We start from the raw sequence: 18793 nt of genomic DNA, 5'->3' as shown, positions 1-18793 counted from the left end.
AACTCTGATATTAAAAATAAAAAAGGAATAAAAAGAAAAGTTAGACTGAAGAACTATAAAGTGCAGATAATAGTTTAGTAATTTTTTCACATGACACATTCAGTATTATTTTACTACAATTTCTAACTTTACTTTAGCTCTCACTTTAGAAATAGCCAGTAAAATGAAATGTTTTGGTAGCTGAACATGGATTATCATTGCACATGCCATCGCTTTCTTGCTTATGGATACATACAGTAACTTACTAATCTGAGAAAATTTGAGATAAAGCAGTACATCAGTTCTTAAGCTTATTCCTCACTTAACAAGTAGCAGTAGAAATGACTCATACGAAAGTGCATTAGCTATACAGAATTTAAAAACCTCAGACTTTGAGAGAGTAGATTAAAGGTATTTTTCACAATCCTCAAAGACTGCACAAACTCCGGATGATTGAGAAGTGAAATAAGATGCTTGGAAATAAATTTGACAGTATGCATTAAAAAAACTCAACATGTTTATAGATTTAACTAATTCCTCAGAAATCTATACTAAAGAAACAAGAAGTATGGAAAATGCTTTATAAACCCAAATGTTCATTACATTCCTTGTTTAAATAGAGACAAAACAGAAAGAGCATAAAAATAAATCATTTAGGAATGGTTAAAAATTATGAAATATCATTGACTGAAATTATACAGTGGGAATAATATTGATCCAAAGTTAGTGATGCAAATGTAAAATTGGACAATATTTGCTACTTGTGATGAAACAAAGTGTTAAGAGTCTTAATAATTGGAAGGCTGTGTTAAATATACATGCTGCTGCAAAAAGACAAACTAGAATGTAATTGATGAAGATGAACATAAACTTTAACTTTGGTGAGAAGAACTCTAAATGTATTTATAAAGAGCTAAGAATAAGATGACTTGAAAATATCAAGTATCGCATATCAACTAAGAAAAGGCACTGCTATTACTAAGAGTGTTAACATCTAGGAAACAGGTCTCTTTAGCAAGATTTGCCAACCATACAGAAATGCCAACAGTAAAGATTGAAAATTAAATTGCCAAGACTACTGAGCAATCAAGAAAGCAATCTCCATCTATCCAATACCCCCTCCCCCAGTAGATACCATCACTAGAACAATGAAAGAAAATCAAAATTACTTATGCACCAATGAGAAGAAAATGTAATTATATAATTTTTTTTTTTTTAAAGACAGGGTTTCCCTCTTGTCACCCAGGCTGGAGTGCAGTGGCACACTCTTGGCTCACTACAATCTCCACCTTCCGGGTTCAAGCGATCCTCCTGTCTCAGCTTCCCGAGTAACTGGGACTACAGGCACGTGCTACCACACCCAAATAATTTTTGTATTTCTAGTAGACAGGGTTTTACCATCTTGGCTATATGGTCTCAAACACCTGACTTCAAGTGATCCACCTGCCTCAGCCTGGTTAAGTGCTTGGATTACAGGCTTGAGCCACCGCTCCCGGCCGCAATATATAAAATTTAACTAGATTTGCAGAAACTCACGTGCGAAGACAAAGAAGGGTCATAAGCGACTTTGTGATCTTCATTACTGGCACAAACAATCATAGAAGGATCATCACACAGCAGATCCTGAGGGGGAGCCATTTCAGGTGTCAGGTTGAGAAAATTAAATTCTGTCTTTGCAGAATGAGAGGCAACACATAGATTGTAGGAATAGGGCAAAGTCCCCTCGCCGTGGTTGGGAGGAACCCCGGGCCCAGACTTGGAGCAGAGACCCGTCTGAAAACAGCCCTCAGTGTTGAGGCTGGAGGAATGTCGCAGGCGCAGGGCGATCGCCAGAATTACCGCGAGGAGAAAGAGCACTGAGATCAAGGCCAAGGCCACCACCAGGTAAAACTGCAGTTCCGTCTGGGGGTCAGAGGGCTCAGGGCTGCCGCTAAGGTCTGGCAATACCTCTTGCAGGCTATCCGCGAAAATTAGGTGCAGCGTGGCGGTGGCGGAGAGTGGCGGCTGTCCTCCGTCACGCACAGCGACCAGCAGGCGCTGGCGGGCCGCGTCCCTGTCGCCCAAGGCACGCGCTGTGCGCACCTCACCCGTGCGCAGCCCCAGGCTGAAGAGCCCGGGCTCGCTGGCCTGCAGCACGTGGTAGGACAGCCAAGCGTTGTGTCCCGAGTCTGCGTCCACCGCCACCACCTTGGTCACCAGGTAGCCGGGCTCTGCGGCGCGTGGCACCATATCGAAAAGTGCAGAGCCATCAGACCCCAGCGCGGGGTACAGCACCCGTGGCGCATTGTCATTGAGGTCGCCCACCAACACTCGCAGGCTCACGTTGGCGCTGAGCGCGGGGGAGCCCTGGTCACAGGCCTGCAGTGTCAGTTCAAAGGCGCGCAACTGCTCGTGGTCGAAGGCGCGCTGCGCGAACACCACCCCGCTCTGCGCGCTCACGGACACGTAGGACAACAGCTCCTGCGGCTCCAGGTCACTGGCCAGAATAGTGTAGGAGACGCTGCCGTTGGGTCCCAAATCCGGGTCGGAGGCGCTCACTTGTGCAATAGAGGCGCCAGGTGGGTTGTTCTCAGCCACATGGACCACGTAGGAGGCCTGATGGAAAACAGGTGCATTGTCGTTGATGTCGGAGATGTGCAGGGTGATGCTTGTCCTGGAGGAAAGGGATGGTTTGCCCTTGTCGGTGGCTATGATTGTGACGTTGTAGTCTGCTGTCTGCTCCCGGTTTAGGGCTCCACCAATCACCATCTTGTAAAAATTCTTCGAGGTGGATTCTAATTTGAAAGGAACTTCTTCCTGAATATAGCATGTCACCATGCCATTTTGCCCAGAATCCTTGTCTCGCACTTTTATGAGGGCTATTACAGTTCCACGGTCTGAATCCTCTGGAATCTGGTTAGAGAAGGACATGAATGTCACCTCAGGGGCATTGTCATTCTCATCAACGATTTCTATTTGAACATTACAGTGAGCTGTGTGTACTCCTCCATCCTTGGCTTCTACACCCAACACATATCTACTTGTTTCTTCAAAATCCAATGTGCCATTGGTTGTGATGTCGCCGGTATTTGGATTGATATTAAAGAGGCTGGTACTTATTGGGGAATTGAGGAAGGCATAGGTGATCTCTGCATTAATGCCCTCATCCTGGTCTGTGGCCATCACCCGCAGCACGGAGGTTCCCCACGGCACGTTTTCTTGGAGGCTAACCCTGTATACATCCTGGCTAAACATGGGAGCATTATCATTGGCATCGGTGACTCGGATCCAGATGTGGGTGGTGCCGCTTAGAGGTGGGTCCCCACCATCCATGGCAGTCAGGATTAAGCGATGAGAGCTCTGATGTTCCCTGTCTAGAGGTTTTTCCAGCAGTAATTCCGGATATTTACTTCCATCAGGACTTTCCTTCGTTGACAGAGAGAAGTATTGATTGGGGTTGATGGTGTATATCTTCAGTGAATTGCCTTCCACATCTGCATCTTGCGCAGAATCCAGAGAGAATTTTACCCCGGGTAAGGCTGACTCACAAATTTCTAAGTTAATGCCTTTTGCAACGAAACGTGGTGCATTGTCATTGATATCTTGGATTACAACAACCACGTGGAAAACATTCATTGGGTTTTCAGAGACCGTTTCGAATTCTAGTGCACACTCAAGTTTCCTTCCGCAAATCTTCTCTCGATCTATCCTACCGTTCACTAACAAATCCCCTCTCTCCAAACTAACGTTGAAATAATCCTCTGCACTAACCCGCAGTTTTCGAGTTGGCAACTCCTGGACACTGAGCCCCAGATCCTTAGCAAGGTTCCCCACCCGTGAGCCATTGGCTAGCTCCTCTGGGATCGTGTATCGGATCTGCTGGGAGATGGCCCCGCAGAACAAAGACAGCAGAAAGAGAAACAGTACCTGACTTTTCATCGTTTCGGCTTCTCTGACTCTCTGCATTTCAGGAACTCTCCGCGGAGCTTCTTTTCTCTGGGATGTTTTTTAAAAAAGCAATGACAGCACCCTGGACTTCTGTAATTTGAGCGTAAGACTTATCAGTTAGGCGCTCGAGGGTGAACAGGGGCAGCTTCTGTGCTCAGTGCACCGGACAAAGCAGGAAGGCACCCTGCCTGCCGCTCCTGCAGAATCGAGAGGCCTTCACTTCCTTTTGGTCGACAGCGGCGCCCAGAGGTTGTCTTGGAAAACTGCACAGTGCCCAGCTATTTATCCTCAAAGCGCAACCTCTTGAATCTATGTACCCTGTCTTTAATTTGCTGGAAGGAACCAAATACTCACATTTTCCTCTTTACATTTCAATTTTCTAGTTTGTCATCATCACATAAGAGTCTTCATCATTTTGTATTCTTTTTTCATTTAAAAAATTCACAAGTCACACAGTCATTTTTTTCAGTTTTGGGGGCAAAAAAAATCTTCAGTGATTTCACTATATTTATAAAGTCTGGCATGACTGCTGTATCCATATAAGTGAATTGATAATTTTTATTTGTATTTTTAGTGGACTAAAATACCTACCTTTCTGTAAATTCATTGGAATAAGTTCCCTTATCTAGTATTTTAAATCTCTCCATATATATGTTATCAAGTCAGTACTACTTTTCAAAGATAGTTTTTGCAAAAAAGAGGAAATCACAGCCTTACGATTATGTTAATATATTTCTCTTCTTTATAAAATATAGATAATCTTTCCAGTTAAGTAGGGCAAAGTCTGACATTTTGTTAAAAGGGCCAATTTAGTATTGGGGTACACATACATGCTTTTATGAAGTGGAATTTCATATAATGTATATTTGTTTTATGAAACCAGTGTTTCTTTTTTATATGAATATATATGAAATACTCTAGGCTGTGTGCAGCGACCTGTGATCCCAGCACTTTGGGAGGCCAACCTGGGAAGAACACATGAGGTCAGGAGTTTGAGACCAGCCTGGCCAACATGGTGCAAGCTGTTTCTACTAAAAAAAATAAAAATTAGCTGGGCATGGTGGCAGGTGCCTGTAACCCCAGCTACTTGGGAGGTTGAGGCAGGAGAATCGTTTAATCCAGGAGGTAGAGTTTGCAGTGAGCTGAGATCATGCCACTGAAGTCCATCCTGGGTGACAGAGCAAGACTCTGTCTCAAAAACATTCTCAATAATGCCAGTTCTCAGCTCCAGCCAACTTAAACCATCAATGAGCAAAACGAGTTTGACTTGACCACTGGCAAATATTGGAAATGTATTCAGAGTTCTTAGACACCCAATTCTGCAACTTATTCTGTAGTTCCAGGCTTAGAACTCATCTTGGTTCAAAGCAAATCCCTTTATTTCAAATGCATTACCAAATGAGATCCAACTCAACAATTTATTCTACTATTTTGCAGTGCTCACCCATACTCATACTCCAGTTGAAACAGCCTATTATCTATTTTCTTAAGATACCTTTTCACTTGTTTCCTTGCATCATGCCTTTACACTTTCTGTTCCTTTTATTGTGAACTTCTCCTCACTTTCTGTTGCAATGGATTCTTGCCCATTCTTCAAAAAAATAAAAATAAACCCTTTTTAGTGAAAATGGAATGTCCGAGATCTTCCATTACCTGTACAAGTAGGTGGAATTGTGTGGGTTCCATATTATCAGTGTATTTTCATGACACATATGTGGGCTATATTTCATACAGAATTCTTAGAAATTCTCTTTGAGCATACAAATCCCCCCTGACACTAGCTAATTAACTTTTTTTTCTCCTTACAGGCAAAGTGATACTGATACTATAAACATTTTTTTTTCTAAAAATGATACGTTAAAGTTACATGCCTTTTTCTTTTGAGACAGGATCATACTATGTTGCCCAAGTAGGTCTCGAAGTCTTAGGCTCAGAAGTCCTCCCCTGGCTATGGGCCTTTTAAATTCTTGATGTATTTGCATGTTTGAGTGAGAATACACCTTACTCTGCTTACAGCTTTTGTGTTCTGGCCCTGTTGTCTCATACATTTAAATGTGCCTTTTCCTAATATATTGAGGGAGGAATCTATTATTTTGTTTGGGTTCTAGTAAAATATATTTTGGTCTAATTTTGGATGGATCTCTTATATGGTTTCATGAGTGAAAATAATTTCATAAATTGCAGAATAAGCCAACAATTTGTGGATCAAGAAAGTTGTAGAACATGACAAAAGAAGGGACTTCTATTCCATTGTTGGAAGAGACGGCCTGGAAATCTCCCACAGAGGCTGAGGCATATTCCCTTACCTATTTTTAATATCCTTGTCAAGGGCAAGAAATACCACTCCAAGGCTCATAATAGTTTAGGTAGGTGAACTTTCCACCCTCGGGTAAAATGTTGAAATATGAATACACACATAAGCATACACTTTAGGCATACATAACAGGCATTATAGGTAAAACCATTTGATCAGCTTCTACTTTTTCATCTGTCTTGGAAGGAGTCAAACATAATTTAATTTCATGGGCATATAAAATGTATTTTATTCATATGTATTTTTACTTGTATGTATCAGGATAGGCTATATAGGCTGAAATGACAAACTCCAAAGCACAGGAATTTAAAATGAAAAAGGCCTATTTATCACAGCTATACAGACCAGTGTTGTGGTTCTCTCATCATAGTTACTCAAGGATCCAGGTAGAAGGAGCAGTCATAATTTCAAATAGTAACTTAGAGATCGAAAATTCTCACAATTGCAGATTCCTCTAGGAAGTGACATACTTTACCTCCACTCACAATGTATTATTTTTTCCCTAAGCCCACTCAACCATAACCAGACCAGGGAGTGCAGTCGTACTATAGGTCCAGAAAGAAAGGGGGACAAATATTTAGCCAAAAGACTAATGACAACCTCATGGCTTTATTTCTCAAATACATATGTGTTAAAGCTTTATAATAACCACATTCTCATAATTGTTCTTCATAATATTCAAAGAAATAAATAAACTCACCTGAAGTAGGTTGGAATCTCCTTTCGTTTCAAGTAAATCCTGAGTTACCAGAAGAGGCTCGCTTTTCTCACAGCTCTCCTGGCTGATGAGCGTGTCCGCATAGTTGGGCTGGGGGAAAATCAGGTGACTCTTCCGCGAGTCCGCAGTGAGGGAGACCTCGTGGGAATAGGTCTGCAGGAAAGCCCGAACCCCGTCCACGCCCACAAAGTGCGAGCCGGGCATGCTCGCTAAGCCGCCTCCCGAAGCCTGCAGCAGACGTGACTTGTGCCAGCGCCGAAGCCTGAGCGCCAGCAGCACGATGACGAAGGCCAGAAAGACGCAGGAGACCGCGGCCACCGCCACCACCAGGTACAGAGTGAGGTCCGAATCGTTGGGTTTGGCGGAGGGCTCGAGGCTGCCCAAATCGGCCAGGATGTCGGGGATCCTGTCTGCCACGGCCACGGTGAGCGTGACAGTGGCGGAGAGAGGGGGCTGGCCGTGGTCCTGGACGGCCACCACGAGGCTCTGCTTGAGCGCGTCTCTGTCCAGCAGGGCTCGCGCCGTGCGCACCTCGCCGGTGTGCAGCCCCACCGCGAAGAGTCCTGGCTCGCTGGCCTTGAGCAGGCGGTAGGACAGCCAGGCGTTCTGGCCCGAGTCTCTGTCCACCGCCACCACCTTGGTCACCAGGTAGCCAGGCTCTGCGGAGCGGGGCGCCAACTCCACGCCGGTGGAACCATCTGTGGGGAGGGCGGGGTACAGGATCTCGGGCGCGTTGTCGTTCTGGTCCAGCACGAACAGGTTCAGCGACACGTTGCTGCTGAGTGGAGGGTTCCCGCTGTCGCTGGCTGTCACCAGTAGTTTCAAGTCTCTAAATTGCTCGTAGTCGAAGGATCGCAGTGCGTATAAGACGCCAGTGTTGGAGTTGATGGAGACGTAGGAGGACAGGGGCGCCCCCTGGAGGGTGTCCTCGGTCAATGCATAAGTGATGCGCGCGTTGTTGTTGCTATCTGGGTCCTGGGCCGTCACTGAGAAGATGGAGGCTCCTCTGGGGTTGTTTTCTGGAATGTAGGCGGAGTAGGATAAGTGAGGGAAGGTGGGTGGGTTGTCATTGATGTCAATCACATGCAGGATGATGTGAGTTTCTGTGGACAGTGGCGGGCTTCCCCCATCTGAGGCTCTCAGACTGATGTTATATTCTGACATTTGTTCGCGGTCTAGGGATGTGGCCGTCACTAAGCGGTAATATTGGTCTATTGATTTTTCTAACTTAAATGGCAGATTTCCCAGGACAAAAACTGCAACCTGCCCATTCTGCCCAGAATCTCGGTCATGCACATCGATAAGAGCAATTTCTCTTCCAACGGTGCCCTCTTCTGGGACTGAGCCTGTGAGAGACGTGATTGTAATTTCTGGAGCATTGTCATTCACATCCAGAACCGTGAGTAGAATCTTGGCTCTTGAAAGAAGACCTGGTCCATCCTGTGCTTCAATTTTAATTTCATAGAACATGGCATCCTCATAATCTAGATTTTTTAATATTGATACTTCTCCACTCACTGAGTTGAGATGGAAAATCTCAGCGATTTTCCCAGGCATTTTATCTAGAATATAAGACACTTGAGCGTTGAATCCCTCATCAGGGTCAGTAGCATTCACCGTGAGCAGCCGGGTACCCACAGGCACGTTCTCCCAAACACTTACACGGTACTCAGACTGAGTAAACATTGGTGGGTTGTCATTTGCATCCAGGACTATCACTTGGATGTGCAAGTTGCCAGAGTGGACAGGGTCGCCACCATCAGAGGCAACCAGGACAAGCTGGTGAATTTCTTTTTTCTCACGGTCCAGGGCCTGCTCCAGCACCAGCTCTGGATACTTGGCCCCCTCAGAGACGCTATTCACAGCCAGGGAGAAGTAGTCATTAGGGCTAAGCTTGTAGTTCTGCAGGGAGTTCATGCCTACATCTGGGTCAAAAGCAGTTTTAAGTGGAAATCGGGTTCCAGGAACCGTTAGTTCACCAATTTTTATTTCCAATTCCTCTGTTGGGAAATTAGGAGCATTATCATTAATATCTTTAATTTCTATTTCTACTTCAAAAATTTTCAATTTATCCTCAACCAGGATGTTAAATTTTACCAGACACAGCGGGATCTGAGCGCAGAGCTCCTCCCGGTCTATCCTCTCCGCAGTGATCAAGCTGCCGCTTCGCGGATTCAGAGAGAAAAGCTGCGTCCTACCTCTGGAGACGATGCGGACTCCGCGCTCAGCCAGCTCCCGGGGCTCTAACCCCAGGTCCTTAGCGATGTTGCCCACGAAGGAACCTTTATCTTGCTCCTCAGACACCGAGTAGCGGATCTGACTGGATCCTGTTTCACACAGCGTCCCCAGAAGCGCGCACAGCAGGGCCAGTCCTCTGCCATTTCGGAAACTCAGGCATTTGGTCATTTCCTTTTCGGGGAATACCTTTCTCTGAATTCGGTTCCAGTTTCCCACGAAGGACTCCAATCTTATTTTCTCAAGAAACGAAGTATTTTACGGGCCTAATTCACAGGTCAAACCTCTGGTTGACTAAGAGGTGAGGTTGGCAGCCGCCTCGGATTTTCTGAGTCTAATTTGCTGGTTCTTTGCATTGCAGGAGCAAGGAAATGGTGGACTAGTTCTCCAGCTGCGTTCTCCTTCTTGAGTGGTCAACAGCGACACTAAGAGGCCTAACCGTTTACTGCATCCTCTCAGACAAACACAGATGATTATTTTTGAATTATCCAAGACCTGAAATCCTTCTTGTCAGAGGTAAGAGGACTAGTGTTGATTGAACATAATTGAATTGATATATGTTAAACAGTGTGGCCTCAAGTTATCTTTCTTGGGAATCCATGCACTAACCTTAATGCCACCAATATTGCTTCAGACATAGTGGAGTTAACTGTTTTGAACTGTTCAGTTTAAGAAACACACAGTAACAAAGAACTGGCCCTAAGGACCAACACAACTATTAAAAGACATGACCACCACTTGTCCTTCAACCACTGAACCTTGATAATGTGTTTATTGTTATACTTACTACATTTATCAGGGTTATTTGATATCTTTCACCTTTCCCTCTCTATACTTTTAACTCTCTAAGAGCTGAGAGAAGAAAAAGAAGAAAAGAGGCACACAGAAATATCAGCCATGTTTATACATTATATTTCTTTAAGTTTGTTCTTGGTGACCTGATAACTTAGTTTCAATATTTGTTGTTATTTAATATTTATTAAACAAACACATAATTAGGTGTCAGACAATATGTTTGGGGATTTAAGGTGAGCAATATAGACACAGTCACTTCCTTCACAGAGATTATAAGGATATTAAAGCAAACGGAATTTCAGCGTACTGAGATAATTACCATAGTGGGAAAAGCCAAGGGGGTTAGGGGGGCCTTCAATTGGGCCTTTAAGGTTAGCAAAGGCTTTCCCAGGAACCATGAAAGGAGTGGATCAGTGAAAAGGCCTGGATGTGGGAGAGAACAGCATGACAATGCCTAGATGTGAGAAAGAAATCACAGCCCTTCAGGGTACTGAAAGAAGTTCGCTTTGTTTAAATCTAGACTGTAAGGATGTTTTTTCAAAACCCACAACTGAAACTAGTAGAAATAAGCTTTTATGTTCTAGAATCTCTTTCTCCATAAGTTTCCAAGCACAGAAATATAAATACGTATATTCGTCATTTCAATCATGATGCATGACATATCTATGCATAAGGCATTTATTCTTGTGGAGTTACTACACACACTAAAAATAACTGCTTTAATTATTGTGTTTATACTTTATCATTCACTTGCAAGTAAAGATATTGTGATATATTATGCCACAGTGAGTTCCAATTTTACTCATAGAGAATTATGTAATAGTAACCAAAACAACACTTTGTCTCAGAAAAGATGCAACATGAAGAATCACGGCACTTTGAGAGATATGGTGTCATTCAATAAAAGGCTCAATTGGTACATGATAATTTCCAAATAAAAATTAAAAATGATGCCATTTACATAGAACATTAGTGTGTTTATTGTTCTCTGTTATTAAATACATAACCAACATACTAAAAGCCAACATAGGAAGAGGAATGGGAAAAGAAAATTGTTCAGAGGGGCACTGGGATTGGGTAAGGGACTGGGAACATTTCTAGCAGCTACTGTGAGTAGAAACCTTGAGAAGAGAGATGTATACAAAAGATGGTTCTGGACAATTGTATGATATGAATCTTTTGTATCTTTTCTTTAAGCAAAACTATATTGAGGATATATATTATTTTAAAGATTAAAAGGCAATATGGTTTCCATATATGAGAAAGATAAAAAAAGGAGAAACCTGTTTATTACTACTCTACAACTTTATTATAGAGCAGATGATAAGTCAGTCACTTCTTCAAGAAGCATATCGCTTAGAGACTAATGTGATTTTTAAAACTAAGCCAAAATAATATGACATAACTTCTTGAAACACTGTAAGGAATGTATATTTCTAAATTTCCGTATTTTTAACAGGGAAGGGCATGCAAGTTAAGGAAAACAATTTTGCTGCCAAACTGAGAGAAATATATTAAGACTGAATGAGAAAGAATTAGCCAACTAAGGTGTTTCACTGTTCATATACAGATTCAAATATAAAGTAAAAGTCATATTTTAAAAGAAGAAAGGACTTGAGTAAACATAAACTCCAATCTTTATATCTTTAACAAAGAAGAAATTGTTGATCCGGGTGGATGAGATGATTTGCCCAGGGGTGAAGAAGAAAGTGTGAGACACCAGATACCCTAGTTACTCAATGCAGTGCTCTTTGGACAGTCATCTATTAACTCCTGGTTTACATTCATTGCACAATGATTCTCGTGTCTCTTCTTCCTCTTACAGCCTGTGAACACTAAGACCTACCAAGAAATAATTCACCAAGACTCACTTCCTAAAACTTGACTCTGCCCTCAAGGAAATATGGGGAACAAAATAGATATAGTAAACAAGTAAGTGAATTACTTCAGCAAACTAGCTTGTACAGATGTTGTGAAAAGACAGATTACCTGAGAAGACGTTTCTTCTCTTTCATCTTCGAGTAGAGATTGAGGTGTTGATAAAAAATCCTTTTTCTCACAACTCTCCTGGCTGATGAGCGTGTCAGCGTAGTTGGGCTGGGGGAAGATCAGGTGACTCTTCCGCGAGTCCGCAGTGAGGGAGACCTCGTGGGAATAGGTCTGCAGGAAAGCCCGCACCCCATTCACACCCACAAAGTGCGAGCTGGGCATGCCTGTCAAGCTGCCTCCGGAAGCCTGCAGCAGGCGTGACTTGTGCCAGCGCCGAAGCCTGTGCGCCAGCAGCACGATGACAAAGGCCAGGAAGACGCAGGAGACCGCGGCCACCGCCACCACCAGGTACAGAGTGAGGTCCGAATCGTTGGGTTTGGCGGAGGGCTCGAGGCTGCCCAAATCGGCCAGGATGTCGGGGATCCTGTCTGCCACGGCCACGGTGAGCGTGACAGTGGTGGAGAGAGGGGGCTGGCCGTGGTCCTGGACGGCCACCACGAGGCTCTGCTTGAGCGCGTCTCTGTCCAGCAGGGCTCGCGCCGTGCGCACCTCGCCGGTGTGCAGTCCCACTGCGAAGAGTCCTGGCTCGCTGGCCTTGAGCAGGTGGTAAGACAGCCAGGCGTTCTGGCCCGAGTCTCTGTCCACCGCCACCACCTTGGTCACCAGGTAGCCCGGCTCTGCGGAGCGGGGCGCCAACTCCACGCCGGTGGAACCATCTGTGGGGAGGGCGGGGTACAGGATCTCGGGCGCGTTGTCGTTCTGGTCCAACACGAACAGGCTTAATGATACGTTGCTACTGAGTGGAGGGTTCCCGCTGTCCCGCGCCATCACCCACAGTTGCAAGTCTCGGAACTGCTCGTAATCAAGGGAGCGCAGTGCATAGAGGACTCCAGTGTCGGAGTTGATAGAGATATAAGAGGATAAGGGTGCCCCCTGAACAGTGTCCTCCACGAAAGAGTAAGTTACATGAGCATTGTCGTTGCTGTCGGGGTCATGGGCCGTCACTGAGAAGACAGAGGCTCCTCTGGGGTTGTTTTCGGGAATGTAGGCGGAGTAGGATGTGCAGGAGAAGGCGGGTGCGTTGTCGTTGATGTCTGCCACCTGGAGCGAAACGTGAGCATCCGTGGACAGGGAGGGGTTCCCTCCATCTTTAGCGGTTAGAGTGATGTTGTAAAAGGAAAACTGTTCCCTGTCAAGGGCTCTGGTAGTAACCAGTCGGTAGTAATTGTCCACTGACTTTTCTAACTTAAAGGGAAGATTTTCGGGGAGTGAACAGGTGATGAATGCATTCTGCCCAGAGTCTCTATCATGTACATTAAAAAGCCCAATTATGGTTCCTGGAGGAGAGTCTTCAGAAACTGAACTAGTAGCAGATGTCATGTAAAATTCTGGGGCATTGTCATTCACGTCCAGAACCGTGATGATAACCTTCGTTCTGGTTAGAAGGCCCGGACCATCCTGAGCTTCAATATCAATTTCATGGAATGTAGCATCCTCATAATCTAGATCTTTTATGATTGTCAGATCTCCAGATGTTGACTTAAGCTCAAATACCTCTGAGGTTTCTCCAGGGCTTTTCTCTAGAAAATATGCCACTTGAGCGTTGTAGCCCTCATCTGCGTCAGTGGCGGTCACCGTGAGTATCCGGGTGTCCACGGGCGTATTCTCCGGAACGCTTATGCGGTACTCGGGCTGTGTGAAAACAGGCGCGTTGTCGTTCACATCCAGGACCTTCACGCAGATGCGGGAGGTGCCAGACAGCACTGGGTCACCCCCATCAAAAGCCACGAGAATGAGGTGGTGAACAGCCTCTTCCTCGCGGTCCAGCGCGCGCTCCAGCACCAGTTCTGGGTACTTGTTCCCATCAACTCCGCTTCGCACGTCCAGGGAGAAGTGATCATTTAGGTTGAGGGAGTACTTCTGAAGGGCGTTCTCACCTACGTCCGCATCATGCGCATTCTTAAGAGGAATCCGGAATCCTGGCGTAGTGGTTTCACTGATTTTCAGCTCCAGTTCCTCTACTCCAAAGCGAGGGGCATTATCGTTAATATCTGTTATTTCCACCTCTACTGAATAAATAGTCAATTTGTCCTCCAGCAGGATGTTAAAATTCAACAGACACGGTGCGCTCTGAGCGCAGAGCTCCTCCCGGTCTATCCTGCTTGCAGTGACCAAGCTGCCGCTTCGCAGGTTCAGAGCAAAGAGCTGGGTCCTACCTCTGGAGACGATGCGGACTCCCCGCTCTGCCAGTGCCAGGGGCTCCAAACCCAAGTCCTTGGCGATGTTGCCTACGAAGGAGCCTCTGTCGATCTCTTCTGGCACAGAATAGCGAATCTGCCCAGCCCTGGCCTCCCACAGGGTCGCCAAAAGGAAGCACAGCAGGACTAGCTTTCTGCAGTGTGGCAACTTTTGCGGAGCCGCCATTTCCTTCCTGTCGCAGTTTACTCCGAGTCAACTTCCAGCATCCAGTGCGGATTCCAATCTTTATTCCTCAGGCTGTGAGATGACCAGCATTCACAGGACCCAGGTCCCTATGGAGACAAATGGTGGGCTGTTCGACTGAATTTCTTTGGTGCCCTGAAGCTTTAGGGCCAAACCTCCAGCCTCTTGTGCTGTGGGAAGCGTGTTGCTGGATTGGATGGCTTGCTGCTTTTTACTCCTTAGGTGGTCAACAGCGACGCTCAGAGGCCTAAATAATTTCTGCACCTGCTCAGGAAAATCTAAGTTACTTCTTGTTTGTTTGCCTTTGTTGACTTTCAAGGTGCTTTAAAGAATCTTACAGCTCTAAGATACCCTAGAATTAGATCTTTCAAAACAGGAATCTTTTTTATCAGCATTAATGAGAATGGCATAAATGAACATGACCTTGATAATAGTTGCTAGGAAAGTATTATTGACTGCCCAAGGCATTAATCAATGCCACCACTGCTCTTGCTACAAACATCTTCCATCTCTTATTATATAATCAGAAGCAGTAAGATCAATTAAGAAACGTTAGCTACATTTTCTTCTAATGTTATGTATTTTGAACTTTTGTGGTTGATGGCTTAGCATTTACCTTCAAAATCTGCCTTTAAATTATTGAATCATCAGACACTTAGTTGGGTACATGTGCCTCCCACTTTGCATGACTAGGGCTGGGGACAGAAATGGTGAACATGATAAACACAGGCCCTGGTCTCAAGCATGAAGTTTGGAGGAGGACATAAGAAAGTAAAGAGAGTGTAATAGAGTAAAGAGAGTGTAATAGAATAAAGTAAAGAGACTGTAACTGCTGTGATATGAGGTAGGAAACACTGGGTGATAGAGGAATACCTAGGAAGGGTATCCAGTCTAGATTTGGGGTCAGAAAAGTCTTTTTGAGGGCATGATTGAAGTTGAATCCTAAAAAGTAGGACTGAATTAAGAAAAAGGCTGAAGAAGTGTTCTAGAACCTCAGAACAAATGCTTGAAGGTGAGAGACAGCATGGAACACTACAGAAATGGAAAGCAGATCTATTTGATAAAGCTGGAGCTGGAAGGGGTTTTTCACCACATTAGGAATCAGTCACCCGAAACTGTTTGAGGTTGTCAAGTTCTTTTTCTGATATTCATTTTCCAAGGGTGTAAAATACACTGCAGTGGATGTCTTCTTACTCCTGTTTTATCTTTACCATTTTGACCATTGTCAAGCACACAATTCTGTGACATTAAGTACATTCAAATTACATTCTGGTGTGATCATTACCACCATCCACCTCCAGAACTTTTTCATCCTCCCCAACTGAAACTCTGTACTTATTAAATAGTAACTCCCCATTGCCTTTCACCCAGTCCCTGGCAACTACCATTCTACCTTTTGTCTCTATGAGTTTGACTAATCTAGGAACTTCATATATGAGGAATTGTACAGTATTTGTCATTTTATGACAGGTTTATTTCACTTGACAACATGTCTTTGAAGTTCGTCCATATTGTAGCATGTAACAGAATTCCCTTCCTTTTAAAGGCTGAATAATAGCCCATTGTGTGTGTGAACCACTTTTAGTTTACCCATTCATCTGTCAATGGACACTTGGGTTACTTCCACTTTTCAACTATTGTGAATAATGCTGCCATAAACATAGGTGTACAAAAATCTGTTGAAGTTTCTACTTTCACTTCTTTTGGGTAATAACCAGAGTGGAATTGCTGGATTATATGGTAATCCTATGTTTAAATTTTTGAGGAATCACCATACCATTTTCCACAGCAGTTGTATCATTTTATATTCACCAGCAATGCACAAGAATTCCAATTTCTCCATATTCTTGTTAACACTTATTTTCTTTTCTTTTATGACAGCAATTCCAACGAATGTGAAGTAGTATCTCATTACGGTTTTGATTTGCATTCCCTAATGACTAGTGATGTTGAACATCTTTTCATATGGTTTTGGCCATTTCTATATCATCTTTGGAGAAATGTCTATTCAAGTCCTTTGCTCATTTTAACATCCAATTGTTTGGGATTTTTTGTTGTTGAATTGTGGGAGTTCTTTGTTCAGGATATGCATTCTTAGATACATGATTTGGAAACATTTTCTCTCATTCTGTGGGCTGTCTTTTCACTCTATTGATATTGTTCTTTGCTGCACATATTTAATTGTGATAAAGTCCAGTATACCACTTTTTTTTCTTTTGTTGCTTGTGCTTTTGGTGTCATATCCAAGAAATCATTGCCAAAATCAATGTTATGAAAGTCTCCTCCTGTTTTCTTCTGAGAGTTGTATAGTTTTAGTTCTTAAACATAACAGCTAAAAGGGTTTTATTGCTTCTGAATATTGCTTCTTTGATCCATTTTGAATTAATTTTTGTAAGTGGTATAAGTGGAATTGCCCATTTCTGGTGACCCTTTAGTCTGTTTGCCTTTTGACTCCTTCCTTGTTGAAATTTTCCCATTTTTACTTTCATTCATTCCTCTTAGAAGACTGAAGAAAAATGTATTGGAAATAATTGATACCAACTCACCATGTTTTCTTGTAGAGTTACTATGGTATATCTTGCTTTGGTTTTTTATTTTTATTTTTATTTTTGTGTTTGTGTTTGTGTTTGTTTTGTTTTATAGAGATTGGGTCTTGTTATACTGCTTAGGCTGGATTCAAACTCCTGGGCTTAAGCAATCCTACTGCTTCAGCCTACTCAATAGCTGGGATTATAGATATGCCATTGTGCCTGGCTCTCTTACATGAGTCCTAACGTTAGACTTGACAGAATTTTCATTTTCTCCCCACTGGTTTTATTATAACATTTTTTGTCTGCTTCTGTTACTTCATCCTCAGAATTCTTCCATGGTTGCATTTCAAAAATGTATCTCCTTGTTATTTTTTGCATCATTTTATTTTAGTATATACTCATTATGTGTTTTTTAATCTCCTTGAATGGCAAGCTAAATTCATGTATTTTAAAGAATTTTGTTTTTTTTTAAAAAAGTTATTGCATTTGTCTATAAACTTACTCCTAATTAGTTTTAGCTGCATCTCACAATTTTTAATAAATAATATTTAAACCCTTCTCTTCTGAGTAGTTGTCATTGTCATTGTGATTTTTGAAATCCAAGAGTTATTTAAGGCTGTGGATGTAAATATCCAAACTTTTTTCCCCTTTTCTATTTTTAAATGTTTGCTTTGTGATTTAAGTATGTGTTGTGAGGCAAGTATATTATTGGTACTTTCGAATTCGCTGAACCCTTTTTTGTAATGACTAGATAATAAACTTGTAGATTGTCTATCTGTTCAAGGATGACTATTCCATATTTGTGTGTAGAAGAGATCTATTAGAATCCTCATAGATCAAGCTTATAAATTATGTTGTTTAAATCTTCTTTATATTAAGGAGCTTTCTCCCTGTAGAGTCTATTATTTCTTATGGAATTATGTTAAAATATTCTGGTATTTTCTAAGTTACATTTTTTGGTAATAGAAGCTCATATTTTTATATTCTTTTGATCATCTGTTCTTTTTACAACTATAATCAGTTCATTTTTTAAAATCACAATTTGTGTTTGTTACCTTAAATACAACTTTGTTGTTATATTAATATTAACATGATTGCTTTCTTTTTTGTGTGTGTGTACATATATATTTAGTTTTACTGTTTCAGTGTATTTTTATTTTAAGCATGTGTATTATTAGAATATGGATTTTAAAAATCAACTAATTTTGTAATATTTGTCCTTTAATAGGTAAATGTAGCTCACTTGTATATACACAGAAAAAAGTTATGATTATAAGAGCTGAGAAAGTCCAGAACTGAGATAACTCAGTTATCAATTGAGAGTATACTCTTGGAACCAAGCAAAAAATAAAAATAAAAATGCAACAGACACACAGCAAGAATGAGAGAAAGTCTTCAAGAGTTATCAGAGAGAAAACAGAGATTACCTTAAAAGATAACAGTTTGTTGACAGAAAGTTTCTCACTAGCAACAATAAATTCTACGAGACATGTGTGTTTTGAAATTTTGGTTTGTGTATTTATTTTTAGTGGAAGAGCTCTGTTAATTTTCAGTTTTAGTTTGTTTTTCTCTTCTACACTGTGTCCCTGTCTCCTTCCCTCCTGGGTTCAGTGCTCATTTATAATGGTTTTGAAATAAATAATTTCTATCTGACCTCAGGTCCCAGGCCATAACTGGATCTCTTAATGACGCTTTAATGATGCCCAGCAGTGATATTCTGGATACCACAGCTCACATGAGAGATACTTGGTGTTCGCTGTCTCTATCCAGCATCGTGTCTGTCTCTCTCTCTTGGTCTACACAGCTTACCAAGAAAGCTATAACCACAGGAACTGGGAGGCAGCTTCTATTTTATTTATTTAT

At 42.6% G+C, this 18793-nt stretch overlaps 3 protein-coding genes across 3 annotated transcripts; all 3 read right to left on the bottom strand.

Annotated features, from left to right (window-relative positions):
• Nucleotides 1-1491: 1491 nt before the first annotated feature.
• On the bottom strand, nucleotides 1492-4078 carry LOC105510102 (protocadherin gamma-B1). Its single transcript, XM_011939703.1, has one exon. The coding sequence runs from the start codon at nucleotides 3922-3924 to the stop codon at nucleotides 1492-1494; it is 2433 nt and encodes an 810-aa protein (XP_011795093.1). The 5' UTR covers nucleotides 3925-4078.
• Nucleotides 4079-6851: 2773 nt separating this feature from the next.
• Nucleotides 6852-9809, bottom strand: LOC105510103 (protocadherin gamma-A3). Its single transcript, XM_011939705.1, has one exon. It carries the CDS (start codon nucleotides 9342-9344, stop codon nucleotides 6852-6854), a length of 2493 nt encoding a protein of 830 aa, XP_011795095.1. The 5' UTR covers nucleotides 9345-9809.
• A 1629-nt stretch (nucleotides 9810-11438) lies between these two features.
• LOC105510104 (protocadherin gamma-A2) lies at nucleotides 11439-14591 on the bottom strand. The gene has a single exon (XM_011939706.1). It carries the CDS (start codon nucleotides 14379-14381, stop codon nucleotides 11910-11912), a length of 2472 nt encoding a protein of 823 aa, XP_011795096.1. The 5' UTR covers nucleotides 14382-14591; the 3' UTR covers nucleotides 11439-11909.
• Between the last annotated feature and the right edge of the window lie 4202 nt (nucleotides 14592-18793).

Source organism: Colobus angolensis, unplaced genomic scaffold, assembly GCF_000951035.1.
Source record: "Colobus angolensis palliatus isolate OR3802 unplaced genomic scaffold, Cang.pa_1.0 Scaffold183, whole genome shotgun sequence".
In the NCBI taxonomy this organism is placed as follows: Eukaryota; Metazoa; Chordata; class Mammalia; order Primates; family Cercopithecidae; genus Colobus; species Colobus angolensis.
The sequence above is the reverse complement of the archived record's forward strand: the minus strand, read 5'-3'. Positions and strand labels throughout refer to the sequence as shown.